This window comes from Schistocerca serialis, chromosome 7, assembly GCF_023864345.2.
Source record: "Schistocerca serialis cubense isolate TAMUIC-IGC-003099 chromosome 7, iqSchSeri2.2, whole genome shotgun sequence".
Taxonomy (NCBI): domain Eukaryota; kingdom Metazoa; phylum Arthropoda; class Insecta; order Orthoptera; family Acrididae; genus Schistocerca; species Schistocerca serialis.
In genome coordinates, this window is record NC_064644.1 from 598,730,642 (window position 1) to 598,746,973 (window position 16,332).

Consider the following 16,332-nt stretch of genomic DNA (forward strand, 5'->3'; position numbering starts at 1 on the left):
CAACCCGGTCACTGAACTGTTCACAGTAACACACCCTCTGCCCTGTTCATAACGAATCCTACACCTGTTATACCATTTTCTGCTGCTGTTGATATTACCTGATACTCATCTGACCAGGAATCCTTGTCTTCCTTCCACTTCACTGACCCCTACTATATCTAGATTGAGCCTTTGCATTTCCCTTTTCAGATTTTCTAGTTTACCTACCACATTCAAGCTTCTGACATTCCACGCCCCGACTCGTAGAACGTTATCCTTTCGTTGATTATTCAATCTTTTTCTCATGGTAACCTCCCCCTCGGCAGTCCCCTCCCGGAGATCCGAATGGGGGACTATTCCGGAATCTTTTGCCAATGGAGAGATCATCATGACACTTCTTCAATTACAGGCCACATGTCCTGTGGATACACGTTACGTGTCTTTAATGCAATGGTTTCCATTGCCTTGTGCATCCTCATGTCGTTGATCATAGCTGATTCTTCCGCCTTTAGGGGCAATTTCCCACCCCTAGGACAAGAGAGTGCCCTGAACCTCTATCCGCTCCTCCGCCCTCTTTGACAAGGCCGTTGGCAGAATGAGGCTGACTTCTTATGCCGGAAGTCTTCGGCCGCCAATGCTGATTACTTATCAAAATTTAGGCAGTGGCGGGGATCGAACCCGGGACCGAAGACGTTTTGATTATGATTCAAAGACGCCACCCCTAGACCACGGCTAGAACTTACAAGGGAACCTCCCCATCGCACCCCCCTCAGATTTAGTTATAAGTTGGCACAGTGGACAGGCCTTGAAAAACTAAACACAGATCAATCGAGAAAACAGGAAGAAGTTGTGTGGAACTATGAAAGAAAAAGCAAAATATACAAACTGAGTAGTCCATGCACAGGACAGGCAACATCAAGGCTAATGTGAGCTCAGGAGCGCCGTGGTCCCGTCGTTAGCGTGGGCAGCTGCCGAACGAGAGGTCGTTGGTTCAAGTCTTCCCTCGAGTGAAAAGTTTAATTTTTTATTTTCAGACAATTATTATCTGTCCATCCGATGCGATCACTTTTTTTGGGAGTGATTATCACATCCACAAGAAAACCTAAACCGGGCAAGGTAGAAGAATCTTTTTACCCATTCGCCAAGTGTACAAGTTAGGTGGGTCGACAACATATTCCTGTCATGTGACGCACATGCCGTCACCAGTGTCGAATAGAATACATCAGACGTGTTTTGCTGTGGAGGTATCGGTTGACCTATGACCTTGCGATCAAATGTTTTCGGTTCTCATTGGAGAGGCACGTCCTTTCGTCTACTAATCGCACGGTTTTGCGGTGCGGTCGCAAAACACAGACACTAAACTTATTACAGTGAACGGAGACGTCAATGAACGAACGGACAGATCATAACTTTGCGAAGATAAAAAAAGTAAACTATTCACTCGAGGGAAGACTTGAACCAAGGACCTCTCGTTCCGCAGCTGCTCACGCTAACTACGGGACCACGGCGCTCCTGAGCTCACATTAGCCTTGATGTTGCCAATCTTGCACATGGACTACTCAGTTTGTATATTTTGCTTATTTTTTTATAGTTCCACACAACTTCTTCCTGTTTTCTCGATTGATCTGTGTTCAGTTTTTCAAGATGTATCCACTGTGCCAACTTATAACTAAATCTGAGGGGGGTGCGATGGGGAGGTTCCCTTGTTAGAACAGCTAAACCTAACTAACCTAAGGACATCACACACATCCATGCCCGAGGCAGGATTCGAGCCTGCGACCGTAGTAGTCGCGCGGTTCCCGGGCTGAAGCGCCTAGAACCTCTCGGCCACCGCGGCCGGTTCCGAAGAGTCGCCAGGAGGATTGCCGATGTTTGAAATTTCATATGACGCAGAATGTCAACAGAGAGTCCAGTTTGCTTCCCATTACAAACAAAAGTTTTTAAATCGGAATTTTGCGTGGCCATTCAAAAGAGTGCTCCCAAATTATATTTAGATATCTTTATATTATGTATAGAACATAAAGCGCTACCCGTTAAACTGTATCAGAGTTAAGTATCACGTTATAACATGCTTTTAATAAAAGTCGTTGTTTATTTCTTACTGGGTTGCTACTTTTGATGTGTTGGCAAATGTGCCAACACCTTGTAGATAGAGGAGGCCGAAATGCACGCTATCTAACGCAGACGGGCGTGAATTCTGGAACAGGATGAGTAGTGAATGGTAGCAAGAAAAGTACGTTGCTTTGGGTATACTTAACTTTTATATAGTCCTTTGGTTTACAACGTTCTTGATGAGACATTTCATACGATAACTATCAAACTATGTAAGACTAATGGCGCCTTGCTAGGTCGTAGCCATGGACTTAGCTGAAGGCTATTCTAACTGTCTCTCGGCAAATGAGAGAAGGCTTCGTCAGTGTAGTCGCTAGCAAAGTCGTCGTACAACTAGGGCGAGTGCTATCCCGTATCTCGAGACCTGCCTTGTGGTGGCGCTCGGTCTGGGATCACACAGTGGCGACATGCGGGTCCGACATGTACTAAATGGACCGCGGCCGATTTAAGCTACCACCTAGCAAGTGTGGTGTCTGGGGGTGACACCACAACTTTTGTGTTAGAGTGTCACCCTGTCAAACAAATGTTTAATTAGCAAGCAAGCAGTCGCCCACCTTTGAGGAATTATAGCAAGAAAACACTTTTCTGCTACCATGGATGTTTGGGCTGATAATTCAGCAGCATTCAGTTACTACATTGACAGCACTTATATCAACAGATGAAATCAGCACCACTATCAGCCGACTTGTGGAACCGATGTGATGTGAAACTATCATTACTGCACGCAAGTTAATTCACATATAAACAAAACATGGTAAATTACTGATTTCCTGTTCGTATTTTTAGTCATTGAACCAGCTATTGGTGACATTACATCGATGTTAATAAAATATATTCTAGTATGCCATGCAAACTGAGGGGGATTGCAGAGAATAATAAGTCTGATACGGTCCACCAGCAGTAAGCAAAAAGCACAAAAGTTATAGCATTACATCATCTAACTGAAATACGAGGGTTGGAACTTTGATAGCGGCAACTATTTATTTACAGCTCGTACAAAATAGATATGTGTTTCAAAGTTTTACTGACCTTCAAAGTAGTCACCAGCATTGTGTATAACCCGTTGCCAGCGATACTCTAGGCAGTGCCAGTTCTGTTGACAGTTCGAGCGGCGCGGTCTATTGCCCGACGAATTTGTAGCAGCTCTGAAGCGAATGCTGTGAAGTGTTTCCTTCAGTTTAGAAATCGAGTTGAACTCACGAGGGCTCAAGTCAGGGGAGTGCAGTGGGTGGTATAGCACTTAGCAGCCCCATCAGTAACGTTCTTGAGCATTGTCCTGCAAAATGATGGTATCATCACTTCTGTCTCTATGCTGTTCATTTTTGGAATACAACCTACGACCAGCCGGACAATAGACCGCACCGCTCGAACTGTCAACACAACTGGCATTGCTAAGAGTATCCTACGACATCTTCATTGCTAGCGCCGCGCAGAGTGGCCGTGAGGTTTAGGGCGTCATGTCACGGACTGCGCGACCCCTCCCACCGCAGGTTCGAGTCCTCCCTCGGACATGGATGTGTGTGTTGTTCTTAGCAAAAGTTAGTTTAAGTAGTGTGTAAGTCTAGGGACCGATGAACTAAGCAATTTGGTCCCTTAAGAATTCACACACATTTGAACATTTCCACATCGCTGGCAACGGGTTATACACAATGCTGGTGACTACTTTGAAGATCAGTAAAACTTTGAAAAACGTATCTATTTTTACGAGCTGCAAATAAATAGTTGCCACTATTAAACTTCGAACTCTCGTATTTAAAAATATGTACATCTATCCATTCATTTTTACAAAAGGTGTTATTATGGAATATTAGAACATCTTATACGTTTCTCGCAGAATTTCAGCTACTGAAGTTATCAGAAAATGGTAGTCCACAGCTTCAGGATCTCAAGAATCCGTGTCTGACAATAGAAAATAAAGAATTTTATGAGTCCTGGTTGGGATGAAGAGAACTATGGAATAAATTTGTTGGCACGGAAATGAAACTTAGTTCCAACTATGGCTCTGAGCACTAGGGGACTTAACTTCTGAGGTCATCAGTCCCCTAGAACTTAGAACTAATGAAACCTAACTAACCTAAGGACATCACACACATCCATGCCCAAGGCAGAATTCGAACCTGCGCCCGTAGCAGCAGCGCGGTTCCGGACTGAAACGAGTTTCAGAGTTGACTTGAAATGAGTGATGCACTAAAAAATTCCAGAATGCTCCCTCAGAAAATAAATACGTCTATGCCTTTTACGATTGTAAGAGGTCGGGCGTTACAGTGTTAAAAGTAAGACTTTTTTAATTTAAATATTTGTTGTGCGGACCGCTCTGTGGTGGACCCTAGACAGCCCGCAGTGTGGAGACGGCCCTGTACCGTAAATCAAAATAGAGGACGCGTAGAGGTGTGCGGTAGAGTGACGACTGGAAGGATGCGACGGCGCGCTGGCCACTCACCGTTCTGTGTCGCTCTGTACTGCTCGTCGTACAGGTGCCAGACGCGCGCATGCGCCTTGATCACCGTGTGGGTGGACAGGTAGTCGCCGATGCCGGAGGCGTTCTGCGACGGCGCGAAGCCGACGCTCGCGTACGCATTGGAGAAGTAGGCCGGTTCGTTGAACGTGATCCACCACTTCACCTATAGAAAGAGTCACTGTCACAACAGTAAAATAATAATAATAATACTGTCGCTCTAAGAGTATCCGAGACTCACCCTGTCTCCGAAGTTTTCAAACACTATCCTGGCGTACTCCACAAAGTAGTCGGCCATCAACTCATTGGGCCAGCCTCCGAGGTACTGCAGCGCTTGAGGCAGGTCCCAGTGGTACATCGTCACCTGCACAATGCGACACACCACACAATCAGATCTCTCTGTATCCTGGTAACAACTGTGCTGTATATACATACAGGATGTAATGTACGGATCAAAATAAGAGCAAAATGTTAATTAAAAGTTTTGTCTGAAACTGCTTTATTTCCTTGTTACGACGCATACTGTCATTTGTGGTAGGCATTACATCATGGGACAATACAGGCTTTTGGCGTGTGGTGTTCAGCTCTCAGAGAGCTCGTGTATGGTGTAGCAATTGAGAATGTAGCACAACTATAGCAGCGAACTGAAAATAGCTGTGCAACCGTGCAGACTGAGATTAATGGAGCCTCTAGAATACCAAGAGCGGAAATAAGTCGAGCACTTCACTGTCTTCGTCTACATGGACATCATTTTTTTTATGTACTCGCGTAAATGTACAGTACCTACTTGCGTTGAATTTCAGGTTCCTTCATGCCCTTGCTTTCGAATTAATTTTCTTTTGCTTTTGTGATCCCTACTCTATTGCGTGACTCTGAAATGAAGCAATTTCAGACAAAATTTTACTAAACGTTTCACTCCTATTTTGATGCATATGTTACACCCACACTCTGTGTCTACAATTACTTTTGCGTCGCCCTATATATTCAACGTGTCCCATTTATCTTGACCACCCTAAATAACTGTTTGTCAAGATGCAAATTACAAAATGTTTCAAGCAAATGTTCTTTAGCCGTCAGGAGGACATCAATCAGCATGATTGCCTTCGTCGAAATTTTGTTTTTTACAAAGATATGAACAGTGGCATGACTTTTTTTAAATGGCAGCCTGTATTTTTTATTCGGTAATTCATTTCCTCTCCTAAAGACCTATTCAAAAATGTATCACAGTGCACCATTCACTCAAACACAACGTTATTAATTACGTAACACAACAATGACTTTGGAGACCGAGATCACAAACTCGTCCACTTGCTGGAATTGTCAGGAAACAAATGAAAATCAAGTAAAAACATAACGCAAAATTGACTTTGACTCTCCTGTACCACTGTTCAGGAGTAGAACATTCAAAGGTGCTCAAAGTGGAGACCCTGGACACCGATACACTGGTGCACTCGTTGAATGAAAGAATTATTTACTGCTTCCAGTGTTGCCTGCTGAAGAGAATTACAAGCAAGCGCGATACGTTCCTACATGTCCTCTGGAGTTGGAATATCGCGACAGAGAACGTCTTTGATGCATCCCCAAAGAAAAAAGTCCAGTGGATTTAAATGAGGCGACCTAGCAGGCCACCTAACTGTTCCTCCTCTACCAATCCATCTGTCAGGATACCTTCGGTTCAGTACACGACGTGCACGCGAGGCATTATGTGCTGGACATCCATCATGTTGATACAACATAAGCATTCTGGTTCTTAGCGGCACTTCTTCCAAAAGAGGAGGAAGAATTCGTCTGAGGAAGTTGGCATACGCTGAGCCGTTTAGACTACCATTGATGAAACAAGGGCCAATAATTGTATTACCAAGCATCCAACACCAGGCGTTAACTCTCCATTGACGCTGATGTTCCACCTGTCTACGTCATCGTGGGTTGTCGCTGGACCAATAATGCATGTTCCTTGTATATTTACCTGTCCTTTGTTTCAGAAGGTTCATCGGCAAATAGAACATTGGAGAAGAAGTTCGGGTTGGCGAGGATTTGCTGCTGTGCCCACTGACAGAACTGTACACGATTCAGGAAATCATTCCCATGCAAAAAATGGTTCAAATGGCTCTGAGCACTATGGGACTTAACTACTGTGGTCATCAGTCCCCTAGAGCTTAGAACTACTTAAACATAACTAACCTAAGGACATCACACACATCCATGCCCGAGGCTGGATTCGAACCTGCGACGTAGCAGTCGCGCGGTTCCGGACTGCGCGCCTAGAACCGCTAGACCACCGCGGCCGGCATTCCCATGCAATTCCTGATGTAGGTGTACGTGGTAAGAATGGATCCGGTGACATGTAAGAATACGATGTACACTGGTTTTAGGAATGCCAATCTTCTGTTCAAGCTGTCGTGTGTTCACACGTGGATTCATAGCAACGGAAGCGAGAACAATAACTTCGGCAGCTTCGTCTGTGCGAATGCTACGAACATTGCGTTGTCGAGGGTTGAAACTTCCCGTTTCCTAAAGCGTCGCAACAAGACGAGAAAACGTCCGTCGCTAAGGTAGGTTCTTGTCAGGATATCGCTCTCTGTACAGTTCCGCTGCATGCGTAGCATTTCGCTACCTTCAACAACAACAACAACAATAAAAGAAACGTTATGTTGATGCAGTTTGTAGGAAGGACAGACTTTATTGTATGCCTACTCTACACAACAGTATTTAAAAGGACTAAACTGCTGTACTAAATGTGCCCTACACGTACATAAGGAAACAGTATTGCAGTTACTGTTCTGCTACCTTACATTCCCCATAGATGGAGTAGCATTTCTACCTTCTCTTCGTTGGTGTACATTCTACTCACACCAACTGACGATGGTTGACAGAATGACGGGTGTGCATTCTATTTATGTTTACATTTGTCCTCTGTCAACGTCAGCATGTGGATGTGTTCCATTACCCCGAGAAACCGGTCTTTAATACATTAATTTTACAGTTGTCATAATGTATGTTTATAAAATTATCTTTGTTGTAATTACTACCCAAACTAATCATCACTGACGACAAGATAGATACCACGTTTAAATTCCATTCGATGTACTGGAATATCCGTTTGAGAGGAGAGAGTTCAACACCGGGTGTAGGACTGGCGCTAACGACTGTATAACCACTTGCCCTATTTGGCTCTTTATTTTCTTAACTCGCTATATGAAATTAAATTCAACCCGTTGGAAGACTTTAATTATGAAAGACTGGCAGCCGTATAAAAGGTCATTAACTCATTGCTAGTGTGTAAATTTACACGTGAGCAGTAGACATAATAACATGCAAATTCGGTTAACGAAAAACAAAAAAAATCTGTGCGAACCATACAGCGTACGCGAGCGAAGCAGTTGTTTTTGGTATTAGGTCCGGATCTAGGGCGGGCAGGGGGGGGGTTCAAATTTCAGGAGCCCCAAATTCATATTCTTGAAGGAAATAAGCCTTGTTTCACAAAGCGCCTAGCATCCAGTGCACGTTGGTCATCAATTGTTCATATGATTTTGAAAAGCATCCCTGTTCGTTTTTGAAAATTTTTACACATTCTAAGTTGATTTCTGAACGGATCATAAATTAATTTTTAAATGCGTGCATAGTGTACGTAACATCTGTGCCAGGGGAATCTTTCTCGCATCTAGAAATACAAAAAAAAAAAAAAAAACTTTACCGCAGACAAAAGGGGACAGGGCTATACGAGCTTCGCCGAATAAATTCTACGGGTGAAAGCCAACCGCTGTTTGTTTATGTGGTTGATTCGGTGCGTCAATGAGAAGCGTTCTTATAATAACTAGCGAAATCCCTAGATTCAAACTACCAGAGTGGAAATAAATGTCTAACAGGAATAACAGGTAAGTAAGATTGCATACTATCTTCTCGGTGTATCTAACAAAATGAAATTTTTACAGAAAATTTTTCCCAGAACGCTATGCTACTAATGGTCAGTTGTACCGTACCCGGTTGGCAGCCGCTTATTAAGTTCTATTCTCGGAATAGCGTAGAAAACGCGTTGTACGAACACGTAAGAACGCGTAGACGGAGACTAAACGAGGGATAACTGAACCGATGATTTTGGCAGGCTTAAGATTGTTTGTTAGAACGCGGAAGGAGAAGAAACAGGAACATCACACAAAATATATGGAAGAGTTTGACAATTCAAAATTTATATTAAAAATTTTTACTACTACTACATTTCGATCTCATGCTTGAGAAACTGGAGCATATGAATGAAATGTGAAACCATTTCCTAGTAGACCTGATGGGTATTTGATATTGGTACTTCGTGAATTATATTCTGTCGTGTTATGTATGTAAATGAAGTAGATAAAAATGATCATTTGTGCCAAAACATTCTCGCTTATTTGGCGTGAGTTACAATTGCTGCAATATTAGAAATGCTTATTCCGTTTCATCTAGCAGACAGTGACAAAACAGACGTAATCAAATCGAGAAACCACACCAGTCTTGATTTCTATTCGCATTAACAGTTGTTGTTGTTGTGGTCTTCAGTCCTGAGACTGGTTTGATGCAGCTCTCCATGCTACTCTATCCTGTGCAAGCTTCTTCATCTCCCAGTAACTACTGCAACCTACATCCTTCTGAATCTGCTTAGTGTATTCATCTCTTGGTCTCCCTCTACGATTTTTACCCTCCACGCTGCCCTCCAATACTAAATTGGTGATCCCTTGATGCCTCAGAACATGTCCTACCAACCGATCCCTTCTTCTAGTCAAGTTGTGTCACAAATTACTCTTCTCCCCAATCCTATTCAATACCTCCTCATTAGTTATGTGATCTACCCATCTAATCTTCAGCATTCTTCTGTAGCACCACATTTCAAAGGCTTCTATTCTCTTCTTGTCCAAACTATTTATCGTCCATGTTTCACTTCCATACATGGCTACACTCCATACAAATACTTTCAGAAACGACTTCCTAACACTTAAATCTGTACTCGATGTTAACAAATTTCTCTTCTTCAGAAACGTTTTCCTTGCCATTGCCAGTCTACATTTTATATCCTCTCTACTTCGACCATCATCAGTTATTTTGCTCCCCAAATAGCAAAACTCCTTTACTACTTTAAGTGTCTCATTTCCTAATCTAATTCCCTCAGCATCAACCGACTTAATTCGACTACATTCCATTATCCTCGTTTTGCTTTTGTTGATGTTCATCTTATATCCTCCTTTCAAGACACTATCCATTCCGTTCAACTGCTCTTCCAAGTCCTTTGCTGTCTCTGACAGAATTACAATGTCATCGGCGAACCTCACAGTTTTTATTTCTTCTCGATGGATTTTAATACCTACTCCGAATTTTTCTTTTGTTTCATTTACTGCTTGCTCAATATACAGATTGAGTAACATCGGGGAGAGGCTACAACCCTGTCTCACTCCCTTCCCAACCACTGCTTCCCTTTCGTGTCCCTCGACTCTTATAACTGCCATCTGGTTTCTGTACAAATTGTAAATAGCCATTCGCTCCCTGTATTTTACCCCTGCCACCTTCAGAATTTGAAAGAGAGTATTCCAGTCAACATTGTCAAAAGCTTTCTCTAGGTCTACAAATGCTAGAAACGTAGGTTTGCCTTTCCTTAATCTAGCTTCTAAGATAAGTCGTAGGGTCAGTATTGCCTAACGTGTTCCAATATTTCTACGGAATCCGAACTGATCTTCCACGAGGTCGGCTTCTACTAGTTTCTCCATTCGTCTGTAAAGAATTCGCGTTAGTATTTTGCAGCCGTGACTTATTAAACTGATAGTTCGGTAATTTTCACATCTACTAAACATTTTATGCCAACGAAAAACTTGAGCTCTTGACATAACCTCCTCTCAAAAAGACTTCTGAAGCTTACCGTAAGCTTGGGATTGGAATTATTATATTCTTCTTGAAGTCTGAGGGTATTTCACCTGTTACATATATCTTGCTCACCAGATGATAGAGTTTTGTCAGGACTGGCTCTCCCAAGGCTGTCAGTAGTTGTAATGGAATGTTGTCTACTCCCGGGGCCTTGTTTCGACTCAGGTCTTTCAGTGCTCTGTCAAACTCTTCACGCAGTATCATATCTCCCATTTCATCTTCATCTACATCCTCTTCCATTTCCATAATATTCTCCTCAAGTACATCGCCCTTGTATAGACCTTCTATACACTCCTCCCACCTTTCTGCTTTCCCTTCTTTGCTTAGAACTGGGTATCAATCTGAGCTCTTGATATTCATACAAGTGGTTCTCTTTTCTCCAAAGGTCTCTTTAATTTTCCTGTAGGCAGTATCTATCTTACCCCTGGTGAGACAAGCCTCTACATCCTTACATTTGTCCTCTAGCCGTCCCTGCTTAGCCATTTTGCACTTCCTGTCGATCTCATTTTTGAGACGTTTGTATTCCTTTTTGCGTGCTTCATTTACTGCATTTTTATATTTTCTCCTTTCATCAATTAAGTTCAATATTTCTTCTGTTACCAAAGGATTTCTAGCAGCCCTCGTCTTTTTACCTACTTTATCCTCTGCTGCCTTCACTAATTCATCCCTCAAAGCTACCCATTCTTCTTCTACTGTATTTCTTTCCTCCATTCCTGTCAATTGTTCCCTTATGCTCTCCTTGAAACTGTGTACAATCTCTGGTGCTTTCAGTTTATCCAGGTTCCATCCACTTAAATTCCCACCTTTTTGCAGTTTCTTCAGTTTTAATCTACTAAATCTGCATGCTCTCGGGAAAAATTACGGCCGTAGTTTCCCCTTGCTTTCAGCCGTTCGCAGTACCAGCACAGCAAGGCCGTTTTGGTTATGTTACAAGGCCAGATCAGTCAATCATCCAACTACTGAAAAGGCTGCTGCCCCTCTTCAGGAACCACACGTTTGTCTGGCCTCTCAACAGATACCCCTCCGTTGTGGTTGCACCTACGGTACGGCTATCTGCATCGCTGTGGCACGCAAGCCTCCCCATCAACGGCGAGGTACATGGTTCATGCGGGGGGGGGGGGGGGGACAGCTTTTTCAGTATTAGATAACATTTTGATTTTTCATGTAACAAAATGTTTGACGAGCTTTGGCGAGGTAATAGATTCTTTCGGAGAAAGGGAAGCACATCTTGAAAAACTGTAGTCAGTCAAGAGAGAAAGAATTCTGGGACCTTAGGATAAAAGAAATCTGTTCTTGTCTCTTGCCTTACTGCTTTTATATCACAAAAAAGAAAAAGTTATTAGCTAATAGCCAATAAAGAGTGTAATTTTCTGAAGAGTTCTTATTCTTAAGGTCACAAATAATCCCACCCATTAATAACTGTGAGTTTTTTTTGGGGGGCGGGGGGGCTAGGATGTCAAACTGGCCGACTGAGAGTAGGAGAGGCACCACAGAACGTTTTAATTTCCACTGAATAGAGGTTTGATGGGTTCCATTGTAAAATACACACCTTAGAATTGGACAGAATGAAATGTAGTCATATGTGATAGAGGAGTGCTGTATGAAGAGATGTGCCACTGCGCTTTGGAACACTTAAGGCCAAATAACATCTCTTACATTTCCTCGAACGAAATATTTCTGAAAAATCGATTTTTTTTAAAATTTTTGACATCCTGTCTAAAACGCTCGAGGAGTAAGGTGGGGGACACCACTATCAAGTTTTTGCACAGGTTCGGAAATATCGCAGATCCGGAGCTGTTTGGTATCAACTGTACATTCAATTGAAAAAAAAAAATTATCACACAGAACGACAGCACAGAAGTTCAGAAGCGTAAACATGTCGCCACATCCATCTCGCGTAAGAGGTGAAAGTTAAGAGGAACCGACATATTATTAACATGATTGCTTAAGTTATGCTATTTTATTACCTAGGTCGCATCTCTTTCAGCGACTCACATTCCGCTTGAGTGCAAAATTCCAGCTTTCACTTTAATAAGAAACATTAAATGCGCAAATTGTACCTTCTTTCAGTACAATGGCAACTTGTTCGCTTCCCTGCTATGTCTGAACGATTCGTCTTCGCAGTTACGTGCAATATGGAACGTAGCAACCACAATTATTGCCTCTTGAATAAAAAATACCAACATATGCAACTCCTATACAGCAACACATATTATTTGGAATTACTGCTACTTTGCTATAATTTCAATTAATTATCGAAAGGGAATCACGTCTTGCCATATATTTATCTGAAAATAGCATTGCGCTGCTCACAACACTTGTCGAATGTTTGTTTCCCACTTTTTACGTTGCTTTTCATCATCAAGTATAGAGTTCACTCCCTGCATTACACATAGCAAGTTAATCGCTAAACACATACAAGTAAATGTGAAGAAATATCTGAAATTATGGCAGTTCAAAGAATTGTCTGCCCTGTCAGACAACATACGAGGAGGGACTGAAAAGTAACTGGGATTACTTTCCTGTGTGTCGGTGCGAGGTAACTGAAGTGCATTTGTTACACATTGTTTTCAATTAGTTGAACATCCACCCATCAGTTTATAAGCGTTAGTTATGTCGCAACTCTAGTTTTCTCAGAAACCGTTTCACGCTTCTAGCGAGTTTTCGGCTGTGTAAATGACAAATAATTGTGGTAACATCCGCTATTGTCACTCATCCAATTATAGATTTTGCGGTGAGCACAAATAAGTCGGCGTATTTCTAAGATATGTGCTCAGCGTCTCCATAGGACTCAAAATATGAAATTTGTATCACAGTATAAACCAGTAGCCACCCAATTGGATTTTTGCATAATATACATGGAAAAATTTTAGCACTCACACTTGTTTGATAATTTCTCTGAGTTGTGATGGTGTCTCAGCTAGAACTTTTCGAAATTATACACTATCGGATCGTGTTTGAGTGATGTAAATAAGTGAAACGATAGATGTTACATTGAAATAAACTCCCGCAGGAGTGTCCACGGTCTTAAGTTCCCGTCTCGCTGCAGAGTCATTACAAACATTTCTATCCCTCTCTCTTCTCCCAGTCCTTTTCAGTTCCTATCGCAGACCTGGCAGAAATTTAGCATTTAACTCCGAACTCGGCTCATAACCTAGTGGCCAAGAAAACACACACCAACTGACGAAAAACTGAGCCACGTGCATGGGAGTGGGCCTCAGAATCGGCTAAGTGCCAATAGGGACCGACATAAACATGGTGCGCAAGGCCTTAGGACGAAAGTAACTTCCGCAAAATGTGTCACTGCCAAGTAATAGAGCTCGATGAAGCTTGGGCCAAAAGAACTGCTACAGATTAGTAGAGAAGATGTAACTGAAATTTAGGGTCTCAAGAGGGGGCATTTTCCCCCTCCTGAAGTCTGTGGTAGATTTTCTATTAGTTTCAAAATTGCGACGTGCTTCTAGAAGCGATTGTCTCAGATGCTACTCAGCCGGATGCACAGAACAACACAGTGGCTTTAATAAAGGCTACGTTCCTTGGTTGTAAAGTAGTTCACAGAAAATTATATTTTTTTCTTGTCACGGAAGCGGTTTCGGCGTTGTTTCGCAATCTTCGGGAATGTCAATCGTTAGAGAAAATTGCCGGATTAGAGTACCTACTCATTTCCCTGTCGTTTCCTTGTACAGCTCCTAAAGAGCTACAGAAAGGGGCAATTCCGACGCCTGGAACAGTATAAACATTGCTACCTTACACCCCTCCCCAATTTCCACAAGAACGGCTGCATGGCTTGTACACATCTTAATCTCAGCAATAAGTCTGTATTTGACTCCTCAAAGCTAACTGAGATTTTATTCAGTTTTAGATGATAGAGCCATTACAGTAGAGTGTAAAGAACACGGTCATGCTATACTGAAGGTGTATTCACCCATACTTCAAATGCATAAAATATACTAATTTTTGCGTTGATGAGAGGAGAAAATGGTCGAAAAGGTACTTGGATCTTCTTAAACCATATGGCTCTTTAACTATATGGCGTGCAACTCTGCGTGACAACCAGAGATAGAGTTATCAGTTCTATAATCCATATGTACATAATAACATACCAAATCAGGAAGACTAGGATTATTTTGGTTGAGTCTTAAGCTGTTAAGAGTTGGTTCTACTGATCAATTTGAAAATTGTTTTCGAAGGTTTCCTATATCCAGTTTACATTAATAATATGAAAAGATGAATCTATGTTCAAAGAAATATTGACTGAATAACTGCGAAACGTTGACGATACAAGCTTTGTGTACTTCCTGTCAGATTTGTTTGTTGGGACACGGCACTCTCTCAGACTCACTTAATTGGCTGTATCGAGAATGGAACATCAGCGGTCTTGCTCCCTCTTGCATGAATTTCTGCGGACGCCCATGATTATTGACAGTGCGTGTGATCACCAGGCTGTACTTGTAGCAGTATGTTCCGTCCCTCCACCAGCGCAGCTGACAACTGCTGGGTGGACGTGCAGCAAGACGTCTCCCCAGAGCATCCGACACGTGCTCGATGTGATTTAAGTCGGGGAAAAACAGGAAAGCCAGACGTTCGCCGACTCCTCTCGTGCCAACAGCTCCTCCACGTGCGCTGTTCGATGCGGTCACTCATTTTCATCCGTAAAAATCAAGCTGTCGTGAATGCACCCCTGAAAAGACGCACATGGGATAGGAGTACAGTGTCAACAGAAGGCACCGTATCACTTGGGCCACCAAAACAATTATGTTCGACAACGTTCCTGTTCCCAACTCTCGTCATATGGGGATTCGCCTAGAATTGCTGCCCAGACTAAATCTGCTATTATTCAAGAAGAGCGAGCGACTCCACTCCTCGTTGGTCCAGCCCCTAAGCTTTTGGCACAATCGTGGATGGTGCCACCGTTTGCGAGTGTCAACAGAAGGCAACACGACGAAGTGGTCGACGGCAATAAAAGAACCCCCCCCCCCTTTCCCCTCTCATGCAGTCACCGTGCCACTGCGGAGAGTGAAATTTGCAGTCCTGTTAAAAGTGGTTACAATTGCACCTGCTGTTTGATGCGCGTCCCTTCTTGCTTGTTGCACAGTGTAGCGGTCATCAGCTGCTGTAGTTGGCCGTGGTCGGCCGCGTCGTCTCCTTCGCATGACTGTGGTCAGAACCCAACCTAGGCACGAGAAGCAAGGTTACGACTAATAACAAACTCCTGTGCTGCGCTCGTCACGCTACAAGCTTCTCCCACATTCTCAGCGATTCTTCTCCGTGTTAAGTCACCCATATTTTGTCGCCGGGCCATGTTGTAACGAAGAGTACCACCTCAGTGCACCGAAACTGCTCACTGATTGATGCAAATAGTCTCTTGCCGTTTCTTCAACAGCCTGTGGGTAGCAGGGCCAGTCCCATTTAGCGCTACAATTACGCTGACTTTACGCCATGTGACGTCGAGTTTTCTGTGCACGATTGAGAAACCTCTGTCGACATGCTACTGCACTTTCATTCATTATATGCCAACGGCCTTGCCGCAGTGGTAACACCGATTCCCGTGAGATTACCGAATTTAAGCGCTGTCGGGCTGGGCTAGCACTTGGATGGTCGACCATCCGGTCTGCCGAGCGCTGTTGGCAAGAGGGGTGCACTCGGCCCTTGTGAGGCAAAACTGAGGAGCTACTTGATTGAAAAGTAGTGTCTCCGGTCTCTGACATACGACCGGTCGGGCTGGGCCTTCATGGCCTAGAGGTTTATATATATATATATATATATATATATATATATATATATATATATATATATATATATATATATGAGAGTGATTTTTTCTATGATGTACAAACTCTAGGGATTGACTGATGAGAGGATACGGAACGCAAAAAAATCTCATGAAGCTATGTCTGCAA

At 42.9% G+C, this 16,332-nt stretch overlaps 1 protein-coding gene across 1 annotated transcript in view; it reads right to left on the reverse strand.

The window, feature by feature from the left end:
• LOC126413282 (myrosinase 1-like) overlaps positions 1–16,332 on the reverse strand; it is a 109,068-nt gene that overhangs the window by 57,138 nt on the left and 35,598 nt on the right. The window contains exons 3-4 of the mRNA XM_050083182.1: positions 4,788–4,910; positions 4,532–4,712 (exon numbers count right to left, since the gene is read on the reverse strand). Of these exons, the coding sequence (XP_049939139.1) occupies positions 4,532–4,712; positions 4,788–4,910 (304 nt within the window). The remainder of the gene's footprint in view (positions 1–4,531; positions 4,713–4,787; positions 4,911–16,332) is intronic.